Source organism: Narcine bancroftii, chromosome 7 (assembly GCF_036971445.1).
Source record: "Narcine bancroftii isolate sNarBan1 chromosome 7, sNarBan1.hap1, whole genome shotgun sequence".
Taxonomy (NCBI): Eukaryota; Metazoa; Chordata; class Chondrichthyes; order Torpediniformes; family Narcinidae; genus Narcine; species Narcine bancroftii.
This window is the reverse complement of record NC_091475.1, coordinates 84,548,619-84,568,431: the sequence shown is the minus strand read 5'-3', so window position 1 is coordinate 84,568,431 and position 19,813 is coordinate 84,548,619. Positions and strand designations below refer to the sequence as shown.

The 19,813-nt window shown below is 43.1% G+C and overlaps 1 protein-coding gene across 5 annotated transcripts in view; it reads right to left on the bottom strand.

Moving 5' to 3' along the window:
• Positions 1-19,813, bottom strand: part of LOC138739094 (Krueppel-like factor 12) — a 302,609-nt gene that overhangs the window by 154,242 nt on the left and 128,554 nt on the right. For 4 of the 5 annotated variants that reach the window (XM_069890563.1, XM_069890565.1, XM_069890564.1 and 1 more), the window contains one exon: positions 17,946-18,035. In XM_069890563.1, the coding sequence (XP_069746664.1) occupies positions 17,946-18,011 (66 nt within the window). In that variant the 5' untranslated portion in view covers positions 18,012-18,035. Of the gene's footprint in view, positions 1-17,945; positions 18,036-18,671; positions 18,798-19,813 lie in introns of those variants that run through there. The other variant, XM_069890568.1, reaches the window with a different exon arrangement.

Here is a 19,813-nt window from a genome sequence, read left to right as displayed (position 1 = left end):
CACCTTATCAGGGACTTAAAGCTATGGGGGAGTGGGAATTCCAGCAGAGGCCACATGCACTCAGGGTCAATTTCAATAACTCCATCCTCCATCACGCACCCTAGTATAGCCTGACGTGAAGTGCAGACACGCATTTCTTCTGGTTATACGTTTAGGGCTTTAGCTGTCTTTAGGAAATTTTGCAGGTTAGCATTGCAGACCTGCAGGTCATGGCCATAGGTGTCTACCATTTGGTCCATCTCCCTCTGGACGACCAAATAACATTCATGATTCCAAAGGGGTCCCTGAGGAAATGGTAGCAGCTTCTGCCCACCTCAAATGCCGTGTATGGGTTGTTCTCTGGACCGATCGAGAGCTGGTGATATACTGATGTTCGATGGTGGAAAAGACCTGGTACTAGCCAATCTCGTTCACCAAATCTGCTATGCGGGGGAGGGGATAAGCGTCCAAGAGGGTGAACGTTGATGGTCTGGCTGCAGTCTATGATCATCCTGTGCTTCTCTCTGCTCTTAAGCACCACCACCTGTGCTCGCCAAGAGCTGGTGCTGGGCTCTATAAAGCCCTCAGCCAGGAATTGTTTAACCTCAGCCTTGATAAAGGCCTTGTCCCCAGGGCTGCTTTGCCTGCTCTTAGTGGCAACAAGCTTACAGTCAGGAGTGAGGTTTTCAAATGAGAGGGGTGGGAGTGGGGGGCAATGGGACCCTGGAGGGTGGACAGACCACAGGTTGTAAGCAGTGGGTGGTGTTTGGGTTGCTGATTGGCTGTATTCAGGGTGACAGCGGGTGATTTAAAAGTTGGTTATTACAGACAGTAAGGGAAGGGTGGGGCCTCATTCTTTCAGAATTAAGTTGGCACTGGAAGTCTGCACAGAGTTGTGGATGAGCTACCTCGGATTTTATTTGAGTGGGACTTGGAGGCTAACAAAATGTTACACTGGACTGGGGTCACTGTGAGGGAGCGCTGTACAGTACCCGGGTGTATGAAGCTTTCGGTGCTTTCCTTGTCATACCAGCAGTTCATAATGCAGCCATTTACCTCAATCCACTTGGGCTGCTCTGGTCCAGAACGACAGATGCCAGTGTCAGCTTGTTGTCTGATTCGCTGTAAATATATGAGTGTGTCAGCGACCTCCAAGATGTCCGCCCCTAAAATGCCTGCCCCCATGGTTCACATGCAGTCACCCCAAGAAGTGAAGCCGGAACTGACACCGACCTAGGCCGTCGTCCCTAGGATCCCATCACACTGTTCTCCACAACTGGAAGTGGAGCCAGAAATGACATGGTCAAAGATGGCAACAGCTGCTGCAGGTGGAAGGTTTGGACCTGTATACTCTTGCGTGGTGTCCTTTTTTTCCAGGTCACGATTCTGTTTCACGGATGTTTCATCTGACCACAGTGATAGCACTTCGAGTACTCGGGGATAGTGGCTGCTATTTGGGACCCTGCATTCCAAGATGGCAGTGTCCGTGCTCCCCACGTGGCTGCCACATTGCCAGTGGAGTAAGCCTCTGTACCCTGTTGGGCTGTCTCCAGTGATTTGGTGAGATCGACCACGTCCTCCAGGGTATGATAGCCCTTCTCCAGGAGCCTTTGTCTGATACGGTCAGACCTGAAGCCGGCCACACTCATCCCTCATCAGCTCCTCCTGGTAGCTCACGTTGATGCAGCCACAAGCTCACCCCAGCTCCCGCATGGCCCGAATGTATTTATCAACAGACTCACCAGATACCAGGAGGTATCTGGCATAGTTTACATTCTTAAGGGCCAGGTACTGCTCTTTCAGGAGCCTCATGGTGACTGATCATCTGGAAAAAATGGTGGCTACCCTGTGCAAACACCAAGTCTCTCGCGTTGACACCTCTTTCCGAATATTGTGTCGGCTCATAAAGGGGTTCAGGCAGAGAAGCCACTAGTCGAATTTTATGGAGGCCCCTGGATCCTTAGGGTTAATTTCCAGCATGAAAGTATAGCAACTAAATTGTAGCTCTATCAATTAGATCCAACAGAGCAGAAGTCAAGATCAACAGGCTTTAATTTTTACCAACTTACAGGCATATCTTGCATGCTGTTGGCTCGATTTCAAGGCAGTACTGGGGGAGGAGATTGGGCAATACCACCTTTATTACGGATCCTAAGGGGGAGAAGTTACAGTATCCAGGGTGTGCCATCCTGTACAATGTGCGTATTATTAGTGTTCCACCACAGTATGTTTGATATAACATACCAGCGAAGAAACTTCCAGTAAAAATTATTTGTCAACATTTGAATATTTATTCCAAAAAAAAAAATCACCATGTTGTTGGCAAAATAAAGATATGAAATCTTGAGCAGATCTCCATACGCATTTCACCAATATTAAATACGGGAAAATAATTCGGGTATCTTTTGTGAAATTAACTCTTCATTTTACAAATGGTTTTGCACAGTTTTTTTTTATTCTGACCAATTCGACAAATTATAGATCATAATAATTGTCTTGCATTAAATACTGAGAAATCAATGAACTCTGCCTCAATGATGCAAGATTCTAATGCCAATCAACAGGCAAAGGTGCCTGCTGAGAATTCACAAATGTTCTGATAAGGAAACATGAAGATAATATTATAGGTTAACAGGGCATCTGACAGTATAAATGTGCAACTGTCAAAATATCTGACTGTCCATATATAAACAAAATAAGCTGTTTCTTAACCTGCTCCCTTTCCTTATGCTAAAAAGCTTAAATCCAATACATTACAACCAATAAAAAGCCCCAGAAGAACTCAGTAGGTCACCACCTTTTGTTTTCAGTTACCATTTGTAATATCTTAATTTTTTTGTTTATTTTCACGATATTAACTGCTCAACTAATCCAGTGGTTGGATATCAAATTTTACTGCTCAACAAACAAATTAACATTTGGATTCAGTATGTCACCGAAGAGTCTCAAACTTCTACAGGTGTACCGTGGAGAGCATTCTGGCTGGTTCTATCAATGCCTGGTATGGAGGTGTTAATTCTCAGGACAAGAGTAAACGGCAGAGGGGTGTTAACTTGGCGTGCGACACCTCAGGCACCAGACAACAATCCATGGAGGACATCTACATGTGCCGGTGTTTTAAAAAAGCAGCCTCTATCCTCAGACCTTCACCACCCAGGCCATGTCCTCTTCATTCTGCTAACATCAGGAAAAAGGTACAGGAGCCTAAAGATGAGCACTCAATAGCACAAGGACAGCTTATTCCCTGCTGCCATCAGATTCCTGAATAAGAAAGCCTTACTTTTCATGCTCTACTTTTTTTATTTGTTTTAAATAATAATGTCATAAGATGGCTATAATATGAATGTTTGCACTGTGATTCTTCCACAAAACACTGAATTTCATGACTTGTTCATGACGAAAAATTCTGATTCAAAGGAACAATAATTGACTAGATTTAATTTTTTTTTACAAATACTTCGACCAGAAATTTATATACACAGTTAAATTCCCATTATACAGGATTCAAGCAACTTGCAGCCTCAAGCAAATAGCAAAAAAAAATCATGGAATATAAATAGGTAATAAAAAAGAAAGTTTAATATTGGCACCCCCGAGCAGTTAGTTTACCAATATACACAACACGTATTCTCAAGCAACCGGAAAATTCACTTGCCCAGCATCTACCAATCCCAAGAGGTGCTGAATACTGGGAGTTTTACTTTGTGTACATATAAGAATCACAATTCAATGTTTATCTGTGTTTTTTACATCTATTGCTGAGTATTGAATGCTTTCCACCATTAACTATTATTGTAATTTAACAAGAATAAAACAGCAAATTCCCTTAATTCTGACCCAGGCAGTTCACAAGCAATTTGATGTGCAATTGAAGCTCTTGTGACAACTGAACTAAAATATAACAATTTACTTAAACATACATATCCATTAAACATATATGCAGTGCTTAGCCCACTGCTCTACTTATTACACATCCATGACTGTGTGGCCAGACCCAATTCCAATGGTATCAACAAATTTGCCGATGACACCACAGTTGTTGACAGAATCATAAAAGACAATGAGGAAGTGCACAGGAGGGAGATAGATCAGCTCTGAGTGGTGTCACACCAACAACCGTACCCATTCTTAGCAAAGCAAAGGAGATAGTTATGGACCAGGAGGAAGTTGGGGAAACATGACCCAGACCTCATCGAGGACTCAATAGTGGAGAGGGTCAAGAAATTCAAATTCCTGGGTGTCGGGAGGGGCGAGGCGAGATGGCATAGAAAGACATGCAATTCCACCTTTCCCCAGCTAGATTTTTAAATACCCGATTTAAAAAATGACAAAAGTGTTTAAAAATAATATTTACAGCCTTTTGAATAAAAGTGACTTAGTATGGCTACTAATGTGAAAAAATCAAAAGCTCAACTTCAGAAAAAACTACCTTATAAAAGTGTAGAAGAACTGAGGCCTACCTGCACAGTTGAATCCACGGAGTTGTCATTGGGAGCCTCCAAACCTCAGAGAACTCCTGCCCGGCTGAATATGACATCGGCGCCGACCCTGCATCCACAAGGTGGCGCCAGCCTATTGGTGAGTTCGGCTGTTGCCGATTCGCGTGTCCGTGAAGCTAGGCATGCGGGTGGCCTGACCAATAGAGGACCCCACGAGCCCGCGATGTTGTCTGGTGGCGGGGACGTGCAGTGTAGCATCGGGGGATGCGTGGTGCCTCGCGGGTGCGTGAACTTCTGGAGAAGGTGTGGGCTGTGGGGGAGCCCGAACGGCGGCGGCCCAACGATGTTGGTGTGCCGTCCTTGGGTATCCAGACCCGCAGCCGCACAGGAAAAGGACCCATTGTGTCTGAGGAAGAAGAGGAACCTGCTTTGTTGGAATTTACCCAGGAGGATGAGACTGGAATTTAATTCGGCTAAAGAAGTATTATGACGGAAGAGTTATAAGTTTGCCTTTCGCTATCCTGCAGTGTTGAAAGTTTTTATGGAAATTTTCAATCCCAATTTTTTGAAAATGATCATGATGCTTTGACTTTTGCTAATTCATTGCCAGAATTGCGAAGAAATGGTTGGTCTTCTCCGTCGTCTGCCAAGAGGAGGGTAAATGGGAATGGGAATGGAAAGAATGTTAAGAATGGAAAGAAAGAGCTGACACAGTCTTCTTGACATTGAGGACCTAGAACAATCATTGGTTCTGAAATCATTGGGCTGAATGTATCTATTATATTTGATTGTGTTTATTTAAATAATGTATATCAGTCCAGCTAGGGGTGGGGGGGGCGGTGAGTGGATGGCACTGAAAGCTTTGGTAGTCATCTGCCACTTGTGGGTTTACCACACACCGGATTTTTAGGGTGTTACTACCTTTGGGTGTTTTTTTTTGGGTGGAAAAAAATTCTCTCCCTTTTTTTTCTTTTGTGTTTATTGGGGGGTGGGGGGGGTTGTGATTTTGAAGATTTATAGGGTGGGCATTACTTTATAGTGTGTAAATATACTAACAGTTAGTAAGAATGTCTACCTTGAATTTAGCAACTTTTAATGTTCAGGGATTAAATAATCCAATTAAGCGAAAGCGGGTATTGGCTTATATAAAGAAAAATGAAAATTGATATTGTCTTTTTGCAAGAAACACATTTGACTGAAAAATAACACTTGAAATTGAAGAGAGATTGGGTTGGTCATGTGTTTTCTTCTTTTAATTCTAAGGCGAGAGGGGTAGCGATACTGATTCATAAGAATTTGCAATGTGAATTGGAATCATTAGAGGGAAATCCTGGGAGAGTTTTACGGGTGAACTGTAAAATTTTTGCTGAATCTTGAACTTGACTTAATCTTTATGCACCTAACATAGATGATGAACGATTTATTTCAGGAGGTTTTTTATTGTTATCTCAAGCAAATGAAAATATTTTAGTTGGGGGAGATTTTAATTGTGTTTTGGACCCTTTATTGGATAGAAATCCAAAAAGTATAAGGAAATTAAAGATGGCGACACAAATTTGCGCCTTCAAGAAAGATTTAAATTTGGTGGACATTTGGAGATGGGTCAATCCTACGGAGAAAGATTTTTCTTTTTATTCTTCACGACATGATTTGCTTTCTAGAATAGATTTTTTTCTTGGTATCAGCACATTTACAGGGTAGAGTATTGCAAGCTAAATATAAAAGTAGGGTTATATCAGACCATTCGTTATTATTTTTTTCTTGTGAAAGTTCGGAAGTAGTAAGTTTGTCTTAGAGATGGAGGTTTAATGTGATATTATTGAAAAAACCAGTTTGTTACCATTGTTAAAGAACAGACTTCTTTATTTTTGACTGAGAATGTTAATTCCACGGAGAGTCATTTTGTATTATGGGATGCCTTGAAAGCTTAGTTGAGAGATCAGATTATTAGTTATTCTACGAAAGTTAAGAAACAATATATGGCAAAAAGTTTAATGTTGGAGAAACAAATTGCTGAGTTAGACAAAGATTTTCAGATGGAGGTGACAGAAGACAAAAAGGCTGCATTAGCAAAGTTGAAATTACGTTACAATACATTACAAACTTAGCAATTTGAGCATTTAATTAATCGATCTAAACAATTTTATTATGAACTGGGAGAGTGAGCTCATAAGGTACTTGCGTGGCAATTGAAAACTGAACAGGTATCACAAACTATTAATGCTGTCAAAAAAAATTCAATAATTACCTATAAACCTCAGGAAATTAATGATCAATTTTATACATTTTATCAAAAATTATATACTTCTGAGGGGAAGCAGGATAATGGTACTATTGAATCTTACTTATCCAAATTAATGTTACCAGTATTAGGAGAGGAAGATGTTCAGGAACTGGAATCTCCATTTACAGATTTTTAAATTAAGGAAGCCATATAGGGAATGCCAAATGGAAAGTCGGATTTTCTGTGGAATTTTATAAAAATTTTTATGATGATTTATTTACTGTATTTGGAGGTGTGTTACAACAAGTTACTGAAGATCAGGTGTTGCTGGATTCTTGTTTGAGCGCTTTAATTACTGTTATTCCGAAAAAAGATAGACATCCATTAAAAGTAGCTTCATACAGGCCTATTTCCCTACTAAATGTAGATTATAAAATTATAGCAAAAGTGTTAGCTCATAGACTGGCTAAGTATCTACCTAAGTTGATACATGTGACCAAACAGGTTTTATTAAGGAGTGCATCAGATAATATTCTTTGATTGGTCAATGCATATCGACAGCATTAGATGCAGAAAAGGCTTTTGATAGGGTTGAATTGGATTTTTTTTTATTTAAGGTGTTAGAAAGTTTAAATTCGGCCCTTCTTATATTGGTTGGATTAAAGCTTTATATACAAGCCTGATTGCTAGGGTGGTGACAAATGGTCAGGTTTCTTTACCATTTAAGTTGACTCGCTCAACTAGGCAGGGCTGCCCATTGTCACCAGCCTTGTTTGCATTGCCTATTAAACCGTTGGCTCAGACTATTAGGCAGAATGATGAGATTAGAGGAATGAAGGTTATGAATGAAGAATACAAGATTAATTTATTTGCAGATGATGTTTTGATGTATTTGACAGAACCGGAAGCAGTCGTTGAAGCAGTTGAAATTTGGAGAATTATCCAGATACAAAGTTAATTGGGATAAAAGTGAAGTTTTACCAAAGTGAAGTTTTACCAATTGGTGTAGGTGATTGTTCAGAATTTAAAAATATTATAAAATTAAAGTGGACAGATAAAATTAAATATTTGGGGTGTGATCGTAGATGTGAATTATCAGTTATTGTATCAGTTAAATTATTTTCCTATATTAAAAAGGATTAAAGCAGATTTGATTAAATGGAAAGATCTTCCATTAACTTTAATTGGTTGGGTCAATTGTATTAAAATGAATATTTTCCCTGAATTCAATATTTATTTCAGCCAATATTATGTTCACTTTCAAAAGGTTTTTTTCAGGATTTGAATAGAGCAGTGCAGGAGCTTTTATGGAAGGGTAAATTAGCTCGAGTGGCATTGCATAAACTTCAAGGAAATATGTGTTAGGTGGACTTCAGTTACCACATTTTCAAAATTATTACGAAGTAGCTCAGTTGAAATTTATTGATAGATTGATGGAATTGGATCAACCCTCTAGCTGGGCTAGAGTGGAAATGGCTTGTATTTCTGAAGTTGAGGTACATCAATTTATATTTCGTTGGAATTTGAATTTGTTGCGGAAATGTAATATGCTGGTATTGAAACATTTGTTAAAGATCTGGACTAAAAGAAATAGGAAAATTATCAATTTTAACTCCATTATATAATAATCAGCTTATTTATTTTTCAATGTTTAATAATTGTATAAAGGGTTAGGATTCTAAGGGTATAAAGACAATTCAGGACTGTTTTGAAGAAGGACAGTTTTTTCTTTTAATCAATTGAGGGAATGATTTGCTATATCTGTAAATACTTTGTTTGTGTATTATCAACTCAGAGCCTTGGTAAAAGATAATTATAGTAGAGAGATTAGTTTAACTATATTGACAAGATTTGAATCTTTGATTTCTTCAATACCAGAGAAGGGTTATGTTTCGGTTATGTATCAGTTGTTACAGGATAATATGAATATACCGGACTGGGAAAAATCTAAACTTAAATGGGAAAGCGATTTAGCATTTATTTTCCCTGAAGATGATTGGGCAGATGTGTGTCATGATAGTGTAACTAAATTGACGAATGTAAGATGGAATGGTTAATTATAATTTTTTGCATCAATTATATCTGACTCCAGAGAAATTGAAAAAATATGGGTTTAGTAATTCAGCTTCCTGTTTTAGATGTGGCTTATGTACTGGAACTTTTTTACAAGCTGTTTGGTCTTATATTAAAGTACAACCATTTTGGGAAGGAATTAATGTAGTTTTGGACAAAGTATATAAAATTGAATTACCATTAGATCCATCGATTTTTTTTGTTGGGCGATATGGTTTCTTTGAGGGGACTGGGGTTGGATAAATTTGAAATTGCTTTTGTACGTTTAGTGTTATCAGTAACATGTAAATGTGTAGCTAGTACTTGGAAGGATAATATAGAGATTAATATAGCACATTGGCATAATGAATTGAAAACTTCTATTGTTATGGAACAAATTACTTAAAATTTACATGATAATTATTCTTTTTTGTTGATAAATGGTCTTATTTAGAATACAAGCATTTAGATATATTTTGAATTGTTATTAATACATATTTTTTTTTATTTATATCTTTGGCTTTCCTTAATGGAGGGTGGGTAGGGTGGGGTTTTTATGTTTTTATGGGTTTTTAAATGTTTTTTTTTCATTTTCCTGTTTTTCTTTTTATTACATTTCTGTAAAATTAATTTCTGATTGTCATTAGATTGTATGTTATGTTTTTTTATTATCTTTTAAATAAAGTTTTAAAAAATTTCATGGGTGTCAACATCTCCAAGGATCTGTCCTGGAGTTTCCATGCTGATGCAATCATGAAGAAGGCTCGCCAGTAGCTATGCTTTATGAGGTGCCTGAGGAGATGGGATGTGTCACCAAAGACTTGTGAAAACTTCTACAGGTGTACCGTGGAGAGCATTCTGGCTGGTTGCAACATTGCCTGGTATGGAGGCACCAAATCTGAGGATAAGAATTAACTCCAGAGGGTTGTTATCTCAGTCTGCGACATAACAGGCACCAGACTTCAATCCATGGAGGACATCTACAGGAGGCGGTGTCTTAAAAAAGCAGCCCCTATCCTCAAAGACCATCACTGCCTAGGCCATGCACGCTTCACTCTGCTACCATCGGGAAAAGGTACAGGAGCCTAAAGACAAGCATTCACTGGCACAGGGACAGCTTCTTCCCCACTGCAATCAGATTCCTGAATAATCAATGAACTAAAGATACTGCTGTGGTGGTACGCCATTAGGCAGGCGAACCGGCCCTAATTGTCACGCACGCGGTGGGGCAGCCGGCCAAAATGGCACTGTCGGGGGTTTCCTCCTGACCTCGGCACCGGGCTTAGAAGCCCGCGCTTGGGGACCCACGTGATGCCCTGGTGATGTTGTGGCCCCCCCAGTGCGGTTCTCAGCCAGATCCGGGATGGGACTATAAGACCAGCCAGGCAGCCTGCAATAAATCAGTTTTTGCTCACTGAACTCAACCCGTCTGGTTGTGCGATCCTTCAGTTAGCAGTGTAGCCGCCGCTACAATTGGTGACCCCGACAGGTTCAAACGTCTTTGAACCCAACATGAATGAATCTTCGATCAATGCTATAGCCATCAAGCTTCCTGACTCTGGGTTCAGGAGCCGAAGACCTGGTTCAGCCACACAGAGGCTCATTTTCACCTCCGCCAGATTTCATCGGATTCGACCAAGTTTTACCATGTGGTCGCCGCCCTGGAGCAGGCTACCGCCAAATGAGTGCTGCACCTCGTTCAGCACCCACCCGCGGAAGGTAAGTATGGGACCATCAAGCGGGTGCTCTCCGGCTCCCTCGGGTTCTCCAGGCACCAGCGTGCCGCTCGAATGCTGCACCCGATGCCTTGGGGGACAGAACTCCAATCGAGTTGACGGACGAGATGCTCGCGCACAAGGGAGATCACACCAACTGCCCACTCTTAAAGCGCATCTTCCTCGACCATCTGCCTGAAGACATCTTTCCGTTACTGTCCCAGGAGAGCTTCATCGACCCTAGGAAGGTTGCTCAAAAGCCTCAGGAGCTATGGCTCAAATAATTCCCGGAGGGCTCAGCAGTCTAGCAGATTACAATTCATGGGCATGACCACGCCAAGCCTTGCTCTAGCGCTGCGGTGGAACACCCGGCCCTTGCAGGGGCCTCAAAGAGCATAACCAGAAGCAAGTCATCCACTTCAGGTCTCTGCTTCTTCCACCAGCACTGGGGAGCCAAGGCTCAGAAGTGACGTCGACGTCAGCCCCGCTCGTTCCAGGAAAACGAGCTGTTAATGGCTCTGGCGGCTGGATAACAACACAGCCTTCTCGACCTGCGAGATTCAGTCAGCGGCCGACGCTTCCTCGTCAACACTGGGGACCAGATCAGCGTCATCCCAGCCTCGAGGACCTCCCTCCGTGCAGCTAATTCGACGGAGATCTGAACGTATGGAGACAAGATCGTCTACTTCCAGCAAAAGTTCTCATTGAGGTTCACCGTTTTGTCCCATCCAACTGCCATCCTGGGTGTCGACTTCCTCCTCGCCCCCTGGTCGACATTCGAGGTAAGTGACTGATAGATGCCCATACCTTCCAATCTGTTTGCCTCAACGCCTCCCACACAGAGCAGCCACAGGTGGCCACATTCAGCACGCCTAAAGACGAGTTACAGCATATCCTGGACAAGTTCCCATCCCTCCTCAATCCGCAGTTCTCCACTGCTTCACAATGCCATGGGGTGTTTCATTACATCCCCACCCAAGGCTTGCTGGTCCACAGCAAGGCACGTCGACTCCTGCCGGATAAGCTCCAGATAGTGAAGGAAGAGTTCTCACATCTGCAGGAGCTGGGGATCATTCGACTCTCCGACAGTCCTTGGGCCTCACCACTCTATCTGGTCCCGAAAGCCGGCTGCCGGCACCCCTGTGGAGATTATCAATGGCTTAATAACGTGACAGTGCCTGACTGTTACCCGATCCCTCACATCCAGGACATTACAGCCAACCTGCATGGTGCGAGGGTATTCTTCAAGGTCGATCTGGTGTGCGGATACCACCAAATCCCAGTGCACCCCGAGGACATACCCAAAACAACCATCATCACCCCCTTCGGCTTTTTCGAGTTCCTATGCATGTCGTTCAGGCTCAAGAATGCCGCCCAGACCTTCCAACGCCTTATGGCCACAGTGGTTAGGGATTTGAATTTCGTATTCATTTACCTGGACGACATCCTTGTCGCCAGCAGAAACCGGGCACATCACAAGTCTCATCTGCGACCCCTCTTCTCCCGACTGCACGACTTTGACCTAACAATCAATCCGGCCAAGTGCCAGTTCGGGAAAGGGTCCATGCAGTACCTGGGCCATACCATCACGGCCAAAGGAGCCACACCTGCCGCTATGAAGGTCACTGCAATCAGGGAGTTCCTACGTCCGGACAACCTCAAGGGGCTACAGGAGTTCATGGGTATGGTCAATTTCTTTAACCGCTTCATTCCAGGTGCTGCGCACATCATGGAGCTGCTCTTCGCACTCATTGTGGCCAAAGACAAGACACTCGCCTGGACTTCAGAGGCCAGCAGGGCATTTGAAGCCACGAAAGCTGTCCTCTTGAAGGGTACCCTGCATGTCCACCCATGAACCGACCTGCATATGGCGCTCTCCGTCAATGCCTCTGCCACATCCATTGGCGCTGTCCTGGAGCAGAAGGTGAATGGTGAGTGGAAACCACTTGCATTCTTTAGCCGACTTCTTCGCCCACCAGAGCACAAGTATAGCGCTTTCAATCATGAGTTGCTGAGCATGTATCTGGCGGTGCGTCATTTCCGCTATTTTTTGGAGTGGTGGCCTTTCACCATTTTTACCTACCACAAACCCCTCACTCAGGTGCTCACGATGGCAAGAGGTCCCTGGTCAGCCCGCCAACAGTGTCACCTCTCCTTCGTGTTGGAGTTCACCACCGACATTCGGCACAAGATGGGGATAGACAACATGGTCGCCAACGCACTCTCACTATCGGCCATTTGCACGCTGACACCTAGCCTCGACTTCGAATAGCTCACCCGGGACCAGAAGTCCGATGAGGAGATACAGGCCTTCAGGACGGCCATCAATGGCCTGCGGTTTCAGGACCTCCCGACTCCTCACGGTGAGGGCACCGTCCTGTGTGACGTCTCCATGAGCACCCCGTGACCAGTGGTTCCCCAGCAGTGGCACACACAAGTCTTCCACCATATCCATGACCTTTCCCACCCTTCCATCAGGTCCACGGTCCGTATGGTAGCAGAACGTTTCGTCTGGCACTGGCTTCGGAAGCAGATTGCGGACTGGACAAAAACCTACACCCATTGGCAGCTTTCCAAGGTACACAGGCACACCAGAGTGCCCGTACAAGATTTTGAACCCTTCCGGGAACGGTTCAGCCACATACATATGGACATCATTGGACCCTTACCCGTTTCCAGAGGTAACCATTACCTTTTCACAGTGGTAGACCGCACCACTCATTGGCCCGAGGCAATCCTGATGCCAGATGACTCCAAGGACTCCTGCTCCTGAGCACTTTTGAATGGTTGGGATGCCCGGTTCGGCGCCCCGAACCACCTCACCGGTGATCGGGGTGCCCAGTTCACCTCTGCGCTCTGGGAACAGTTTGCCAACAGGCTGGAGATCAAGCTATATCACACCACAGGCCAATGGGCTAGTCGAGCGATTGCACCATCACTTTAAGTCGGCACTTATGGCCCGCCTCACTGGCCCCCACTGGATGGACGAGCTGCCTTAGGTGCTCCTGGGCATCCGCTCGACACCCAAATAAGACCTACAGGCGTCATCAGCTGAGCTGATCTATGGTGCACCGCTAGCCCTACCCAGTGAGTTCATCAACGTACCTCACAACCCCCAGCAATCACTGCATGGTCTACTTCCCCGCATCCGGGCCCAGTTGTACTCCTTCACACCCCCACCACCGCCCAGACACGGCACACAGACCTCTTACATCCCCAGCGAGCTGTACTCCGCAGAGAACGTTTTTATCAGACGGGCCCTATCCACAGCACCTCTACAAAGACCATACGAAGGGCCATATAAAGTCGTCCAGTGTTCAGTATCCACTTTCACACTGGACATCAGTTGTAAGAGGGAACTGTTTAACGTGTATGGGTTAAAGCCACCCCTCCTCGACCCCACCGAGCCAGTAGCTGTGGCCCAACCCAAGAAGCAAGGCCGCCCGGCAAAAAAGGACATTGGCACCGTTTCTGGGGTGGGGTTGTGTGGCGGTACGCCATTAGGCAGGCGAACCGGCCCCACTTGTCACGCACGTGGTGGGGCAGCCAGCCAAAATGGCGCCGTCAGTGGTTTCCTCCCATCCTCGGCACTGGGCTCAGAAGCCCATTCTTAGGGACCCTCGTGATGCCCCGGTGACGTTGGGGCCCCCCAGCATGGTTCTCAGCCAAGTCCAGGCTGGGAGTATAAGACCAGCCAAGCAGCCTGCAATAAATCAGTTTTTGCTCACTGAACTCAACCCGTCTGGTTGTGCGATCCTTCAGTTATCAGTGTAGCTGCTGCTACACTGCCTTATTTTTTGTGCAGCTAATTTTTTATATTTATTGTTGTAAGATGGTGTACAATATGAATCTTTGCATTAGCTGAGAAGCAGGATACCAAAAAGTTCAAAATTTAACTTCTTTTGGCATTATTCCTACTCTCATTAATAGTAAGAATGATTTCTCTATATAAACATCCAGACACACCATCCCTTCAGGCTTCTGCAATCGGTTTTAGAAAGGCAGCAACAGCCAGAAGAAATTAAATGAGCAACGCAAAGCTATTTAGTGTTATGCTCCAAAATGGCAAGATTGATGTCAAATCTGAACTGCATTCCATGCTAATTTACGTCACATTTTGCAATTTTTGCAAGCATTCTATATGCATGTGCTAATGCCCTCAAATAGAGGACATCTTGCACGACTCACGCCACAAGATTACACATGTGCTATGAATTCCATTTTTGGAGTAATGAATGCTGACATCGTGTGTAAAACATGTTGGGTGCTAAAGAGTCAAATTTTGCTGCTATTGCTTTTCCTGGCTAGAAAAGTCAAAGTTGAGCCTATGGAAATAATCATCACTAATAAATCCAATCAGGAATTCAGGAGACATCTTGTGGATAAGGTGAACAGCAATACTTAGTAAAAGAGCAAATCAGGAAGTACACAAGAGAGGGAGGAATAGGAGGATTTGATTTGAATAAATAATGTGACAGGAAGATTATATGGAACATAACTACTGGTAAAGATCTGTTGAGCCTGAGTCTTGGACCTACTTTGCAATATTGATTTAGTGAATAAATTTAGAATTGCTTCCACATTATGCAGTTTTTTTTAATGTCAGCTGTTATATTATCAGTTTAATGAATATAAAATTTGACAGTTATCGTTTGCTCCAAGGCCCTTTTTAAATATAGGACTTTTGAAATATAGCATTTATGCATTAAATAATCAGTGCAGTACTTGTATACTACAGAGCATTAGTATTTCCACAGTTAAATCTCATGATATTTTAGTCACAAATGCATGTACAATTCTGAATAAGACTCATGATTGTAAAAAAGACTTCTTCCAATCAGAAGTACAATACAGTACAATGTGGATTGCAGAGAGATGATGTTTTAATCTATTAATTAATCAAATAAAAAGTCGAATTAATGTTGTACTACAAAATAAAGACCTACAAAAAAATTCTGTTCAAGAAATAAATTGCATTTCATACATCACATGGGAGAAACTGAGAGAAAAGAACATCAGTGCCAATGCAAATGCCCTGTAGCTAATATTCTATGGCATTTCCTTTTAATATACAGGTTTCCTCTGCTATCCATTTCTTTCGTGAGATGAAATGGCATAGAGCGAAGAAGCAATTACCATAAATTTATGTGGGAATTTTTTTGACAATTCCCAGACCCAAAAAATAACCTACCAAACACAAAGTTCAACGCAGGCAGAATGTCTTTATTACATTCACCACGATTTGAAACGCTTAATTACATCCAGTTTTACACTAATGACCCCCTTATGACCTCTCTTCGGCTGTTCTGATACCTTAGGACTCACCTTGCTAACGGATACACAAAAAATAAATCGAGATAAAGCACAGATGCTCACAGACACCATTCAAAGCTATGGCAGCTTGATGCTGAGTGTAGTTGCCAGGGAAAGTGGCGATGCCACTCTTGCTGCTCAGCGAGTGCACTGCCTCTATAACAGCTTGCTGCAAAACAAATGCTGAACGCTATTTCTGCTTTTTGCTTTTCTTCATAAGAGGGGAAATCCTCTTTGGATTTCTTTTGGTTAGTGAAAACAAGTACTGAAATGATAGAGTACTAGTGATCCTCCTGACCTTTAGAGGGAGTCGGAGACTAGTTTGTTGGGACTCGACCGAATGGCATCACTGGGGGTCATAAAGTGAGAGAGAGATTGCTGTGAAAGACAGAGTTCACCTTAGCTGGAGCTGTGAAAATATGCCACATAGCTCTGCAGTACGCAAACAAGTTCAGTGAGAGTGCAAAAGCCTGTGAAAATGAAAGCATAGCAATAGCCAAACACAGAGAAAAGAAACGAGATATAGTAAACAACAAAAAGATGGAGAGACATTCAAGTGCAAATGACGTGGCACTCAACATGCACCAAAACTATGCCCAGCCTATGGAAAAGTCTCTAATAAGTGCAAAGGGAAAAATCACAATGCAAAGTAATGATCAGTTCCACATGGATGGAAAAAAAATTACTTGCTGGTTATCGATTATCAATCAAATTATATGGAGATTGTGCTGCTTCCTAATATGTCCGCTGATTGTGTGATCAAATATATGAAATCAATCTTTGCAAGACATGGAATTCCTCAAATTGTCCATAGTGTCAATGGACCATGTTACAGCTGTAGAGAATTCCAAAACTTTGCAGAAGAGTATGATTTTCGACATGTGACTTCAAGTCCTCTGCATCCACAGTTAAATAGTAAAGCAGAGAAATGAGTTTACATAGTTTAACAGTGGCTCAAGAAAGCACTAGACAGTGGCTCAGATCTTTACCTAGCTCTGTGGAGTTATTGAGCTTCTCCACATGAACATAGCACGTCGCTCGCTGAGCTTCTGATGGGACGAAGACTATGCACCACACTTTCCTGCTCTGCAGACCCAAACAAGAACAGAAATGTTGAAGATGATGAAAGGAAACAAAAGCATCTGCAATAGAGGCAACAAGTAAACTATGACAAGTCAGCAAGAAGTTTAGGGGCACTGGTAACACATGACACGGTGAGACTCAGAGATTCCAACACTTGGGACAAAAGGCCACAGTTCTGGAGGAAGTAAATTCAAGATCCTACACTGTCGGAAGAGAAGATGGTCAAATACTGAGGAGGAATCAAAAGAGCCTGCTGAAAATGCAAGAGATTCTACAGGAACAGACAAATGCAGAAGATCCAGCCTCCTCACTAAGGTAACATCACTAGTGCTAGACAGCAGATCCGACAAAATCACCTGTGTTAAGAAGATCCACACATGCTGACAGGCTGAATCTCTAAAAGAAAAAGAACGGCACACTTGATAGTTTCATTGATTTGAGGGATATCAGCGCTTGTTTTCTTTAAAAAAATGGCATCGTCTTTCCCATTCCTTCACTCACCTCTGTTCAATGGTCTCCAGTCAAACAACACTACAAGATTTGTATTCCTGATTATCACACCAATACTGCCCTCTATTTTCTGAACAAAAGAAAATTGGTCTTGAAACCCCACCACCACCAATCCTTTATCAGTGGCTTGGAGTCCATTTTAGAGAAATTCCAGAACAGTTTCCAGATTGCTTACTCGTGCTAGAGGAAATTAGATGATTAATTTTCATTCTCTTTTTTTAAATTTAATTGTTACTTTAGGTTCCTATTTCTTCAACTTTTACTATTTATTTGTTTTGCAATCATAGGTGCTTTAGGTACAAGAGTAATGCTTTCATTGAGTTGGAAGGAAGACTATTATATATGTAAAATAAACTTGTAATTATAGATGGGAGGTGCACAGAATATGAGCATCCTACAAAAATAGCAATCTGTTGTAAAGATCGTGTGATCTGCCCGTCACTGAAAATTCATCTCTGTTTTTGAGCATATTGATATTATATCAGCCTCAGTGGATTTGGTGGGTGTCGGACAACACATCACCAGAGGTGGAAGGGAACTGGAGATGAATGACTGCTCTTTGCCGTTTTGGTTGGGAGGGTCTGGAAATAATTACTGCTACTGCTGGAAGAAAAGAGTGCTTCAGCTTACCCGCCTCTCAGAGTCCAGGAGCTCAGGTTTGACTCTTCCAGCCGGCATCCCATCGAGCATTAACATTATGTTTTCAAAGACGTCCAATCACTGCAAAGGAAGTAGAAGCAGTCATGAGTCCATGGGCCATTTCACTTTTTTTCCACTGCTTGCTTTTCCCCTGTCCTAACACCCTCCCAACATAAAAATCAAAAGAAACAACCACCACTGCACTCATCCAAGGTGAACCGTTCGCACGCTTGCGTGGCAAACCAGGGTTGAATCACATCATAACTGAAGCATGGAAAAAGGCTGTTTGGTTCATTAAATGTGTGCCAGCAAGAGAGATCAAGTCAATCTCACATCTTCTCAACGGGGGCCCTACAGCCCAACCCTCTGGGGGGGGTTTCAGCATATTTTGGGGGGTCGGCGGCGTCAGAATGAAATAATAAAATATTTTTTCAATGTACAAACAATTAAACCTGACTGTTTCATAGGGAAGGGGGCGCATAAACATTGTGAGGAGTCCAAAGGAGGCCTTAGCCCAAAAAAATGTTCAGAATAGCTGCTCTGCCTGCATTCCGGATTCCAACAATTCACCATGCTAAAATAATGTTCCCAGCATCAGCCATTAGAGCAGCTGTGACCTGGCCTACAGAATATTTCCATCATGTTCAATTTTTATTTAAGACATCTAGCATCTGCAGTTATTTTCCTCCTTGATTAGCCAGTACTCAGTCATCTAACTTGGGTTGATGGCTCCATCCGTGCGTTGCTTGAAGACCTGAGAAGATTTGCCCTGTGCTTGCTTTGTTTGAAAGCAAACACCCTTTTGGAATTCAGCCAGCAAAACTGCAAGTGCCTTAAGCTACATTACAGACAGACATGAAAGGATGGAACTGATTCCCCTCAGGAAGTACTGCTCCAGGGTAAAGCAGCTGCCTCACATAAAAATGACCATGTCACACAGAATTGCAACACAGTAAAGAGCCAACAAGGGATTGAGAAATGTATGATTAATCATCGGCGAGTGGAGAAAAATCAAATCCCTGTGGTGAATTCTTTTCTCACTGTCCAAGTTGATTACGCAACATTTTCACAACCAACCATTCTCACTAAATTTAGCATTAAAACCTTCCCTGGAAAAGTCAAGTCAGGGATTTGGGAGCCTGTATATTCTTATTGATGGAGATAAGTGAACTTGAGGTCTTCTGATGACTGTCACCTTTCCAATCTCACCAATTTTTATTTCATCTAAATTGAGTTTTTGATGATCTTTGAGCTTGCTTTAAATACCTTTGTGTTTCCTGACTTATGCAGACTCTGCGCTTAACTAACTCTTTCTCCCCTTCTTGCCATTCCTTGGATTTCCACAAAGTGAGCTGAGTAACTCCTCCTAAAAGGTTCAATCATGCATCCCAGATTGACATAGAGAAGGGTGGGGGGTGTGAGAGTGAAGGGTGAGGGGAAAGAGAGGGAGAGAAGAGTGGGAAGTGCAGTGAAGTGGGATTCACTGGTACTTTGCTGTGCTGATGGCTGGCCCCGCCTCCCAGCTCCACCCCCATCTCCCCACATATAACCCTGGTTTCCTACCTAATCCCATAACCCATCTGAAGACCACTGTTGAACCTTACCCTTAGTTATGAGCTAATAAAAATGTTTGTTTGTTCTCCCTGCAGTGTGAGAGCTTTTATTAACACTACAGGGAGGGAGGGAGGGAGGGGAAGAGAGAGAGGAGGTGGGGAGTGAGAGGAGGAGGAGGAGTGGGGGGGCGAGAGGAGGAGGGGGGAGCAGGAGAAGGCAGACGTGGACATAGGAGGGGGGAAGAAGAGGGGGACTGGAGAGGGGGCAGGGGGCATGCGAGGGGGAGCAGTGAAGGAAAGGGGGAG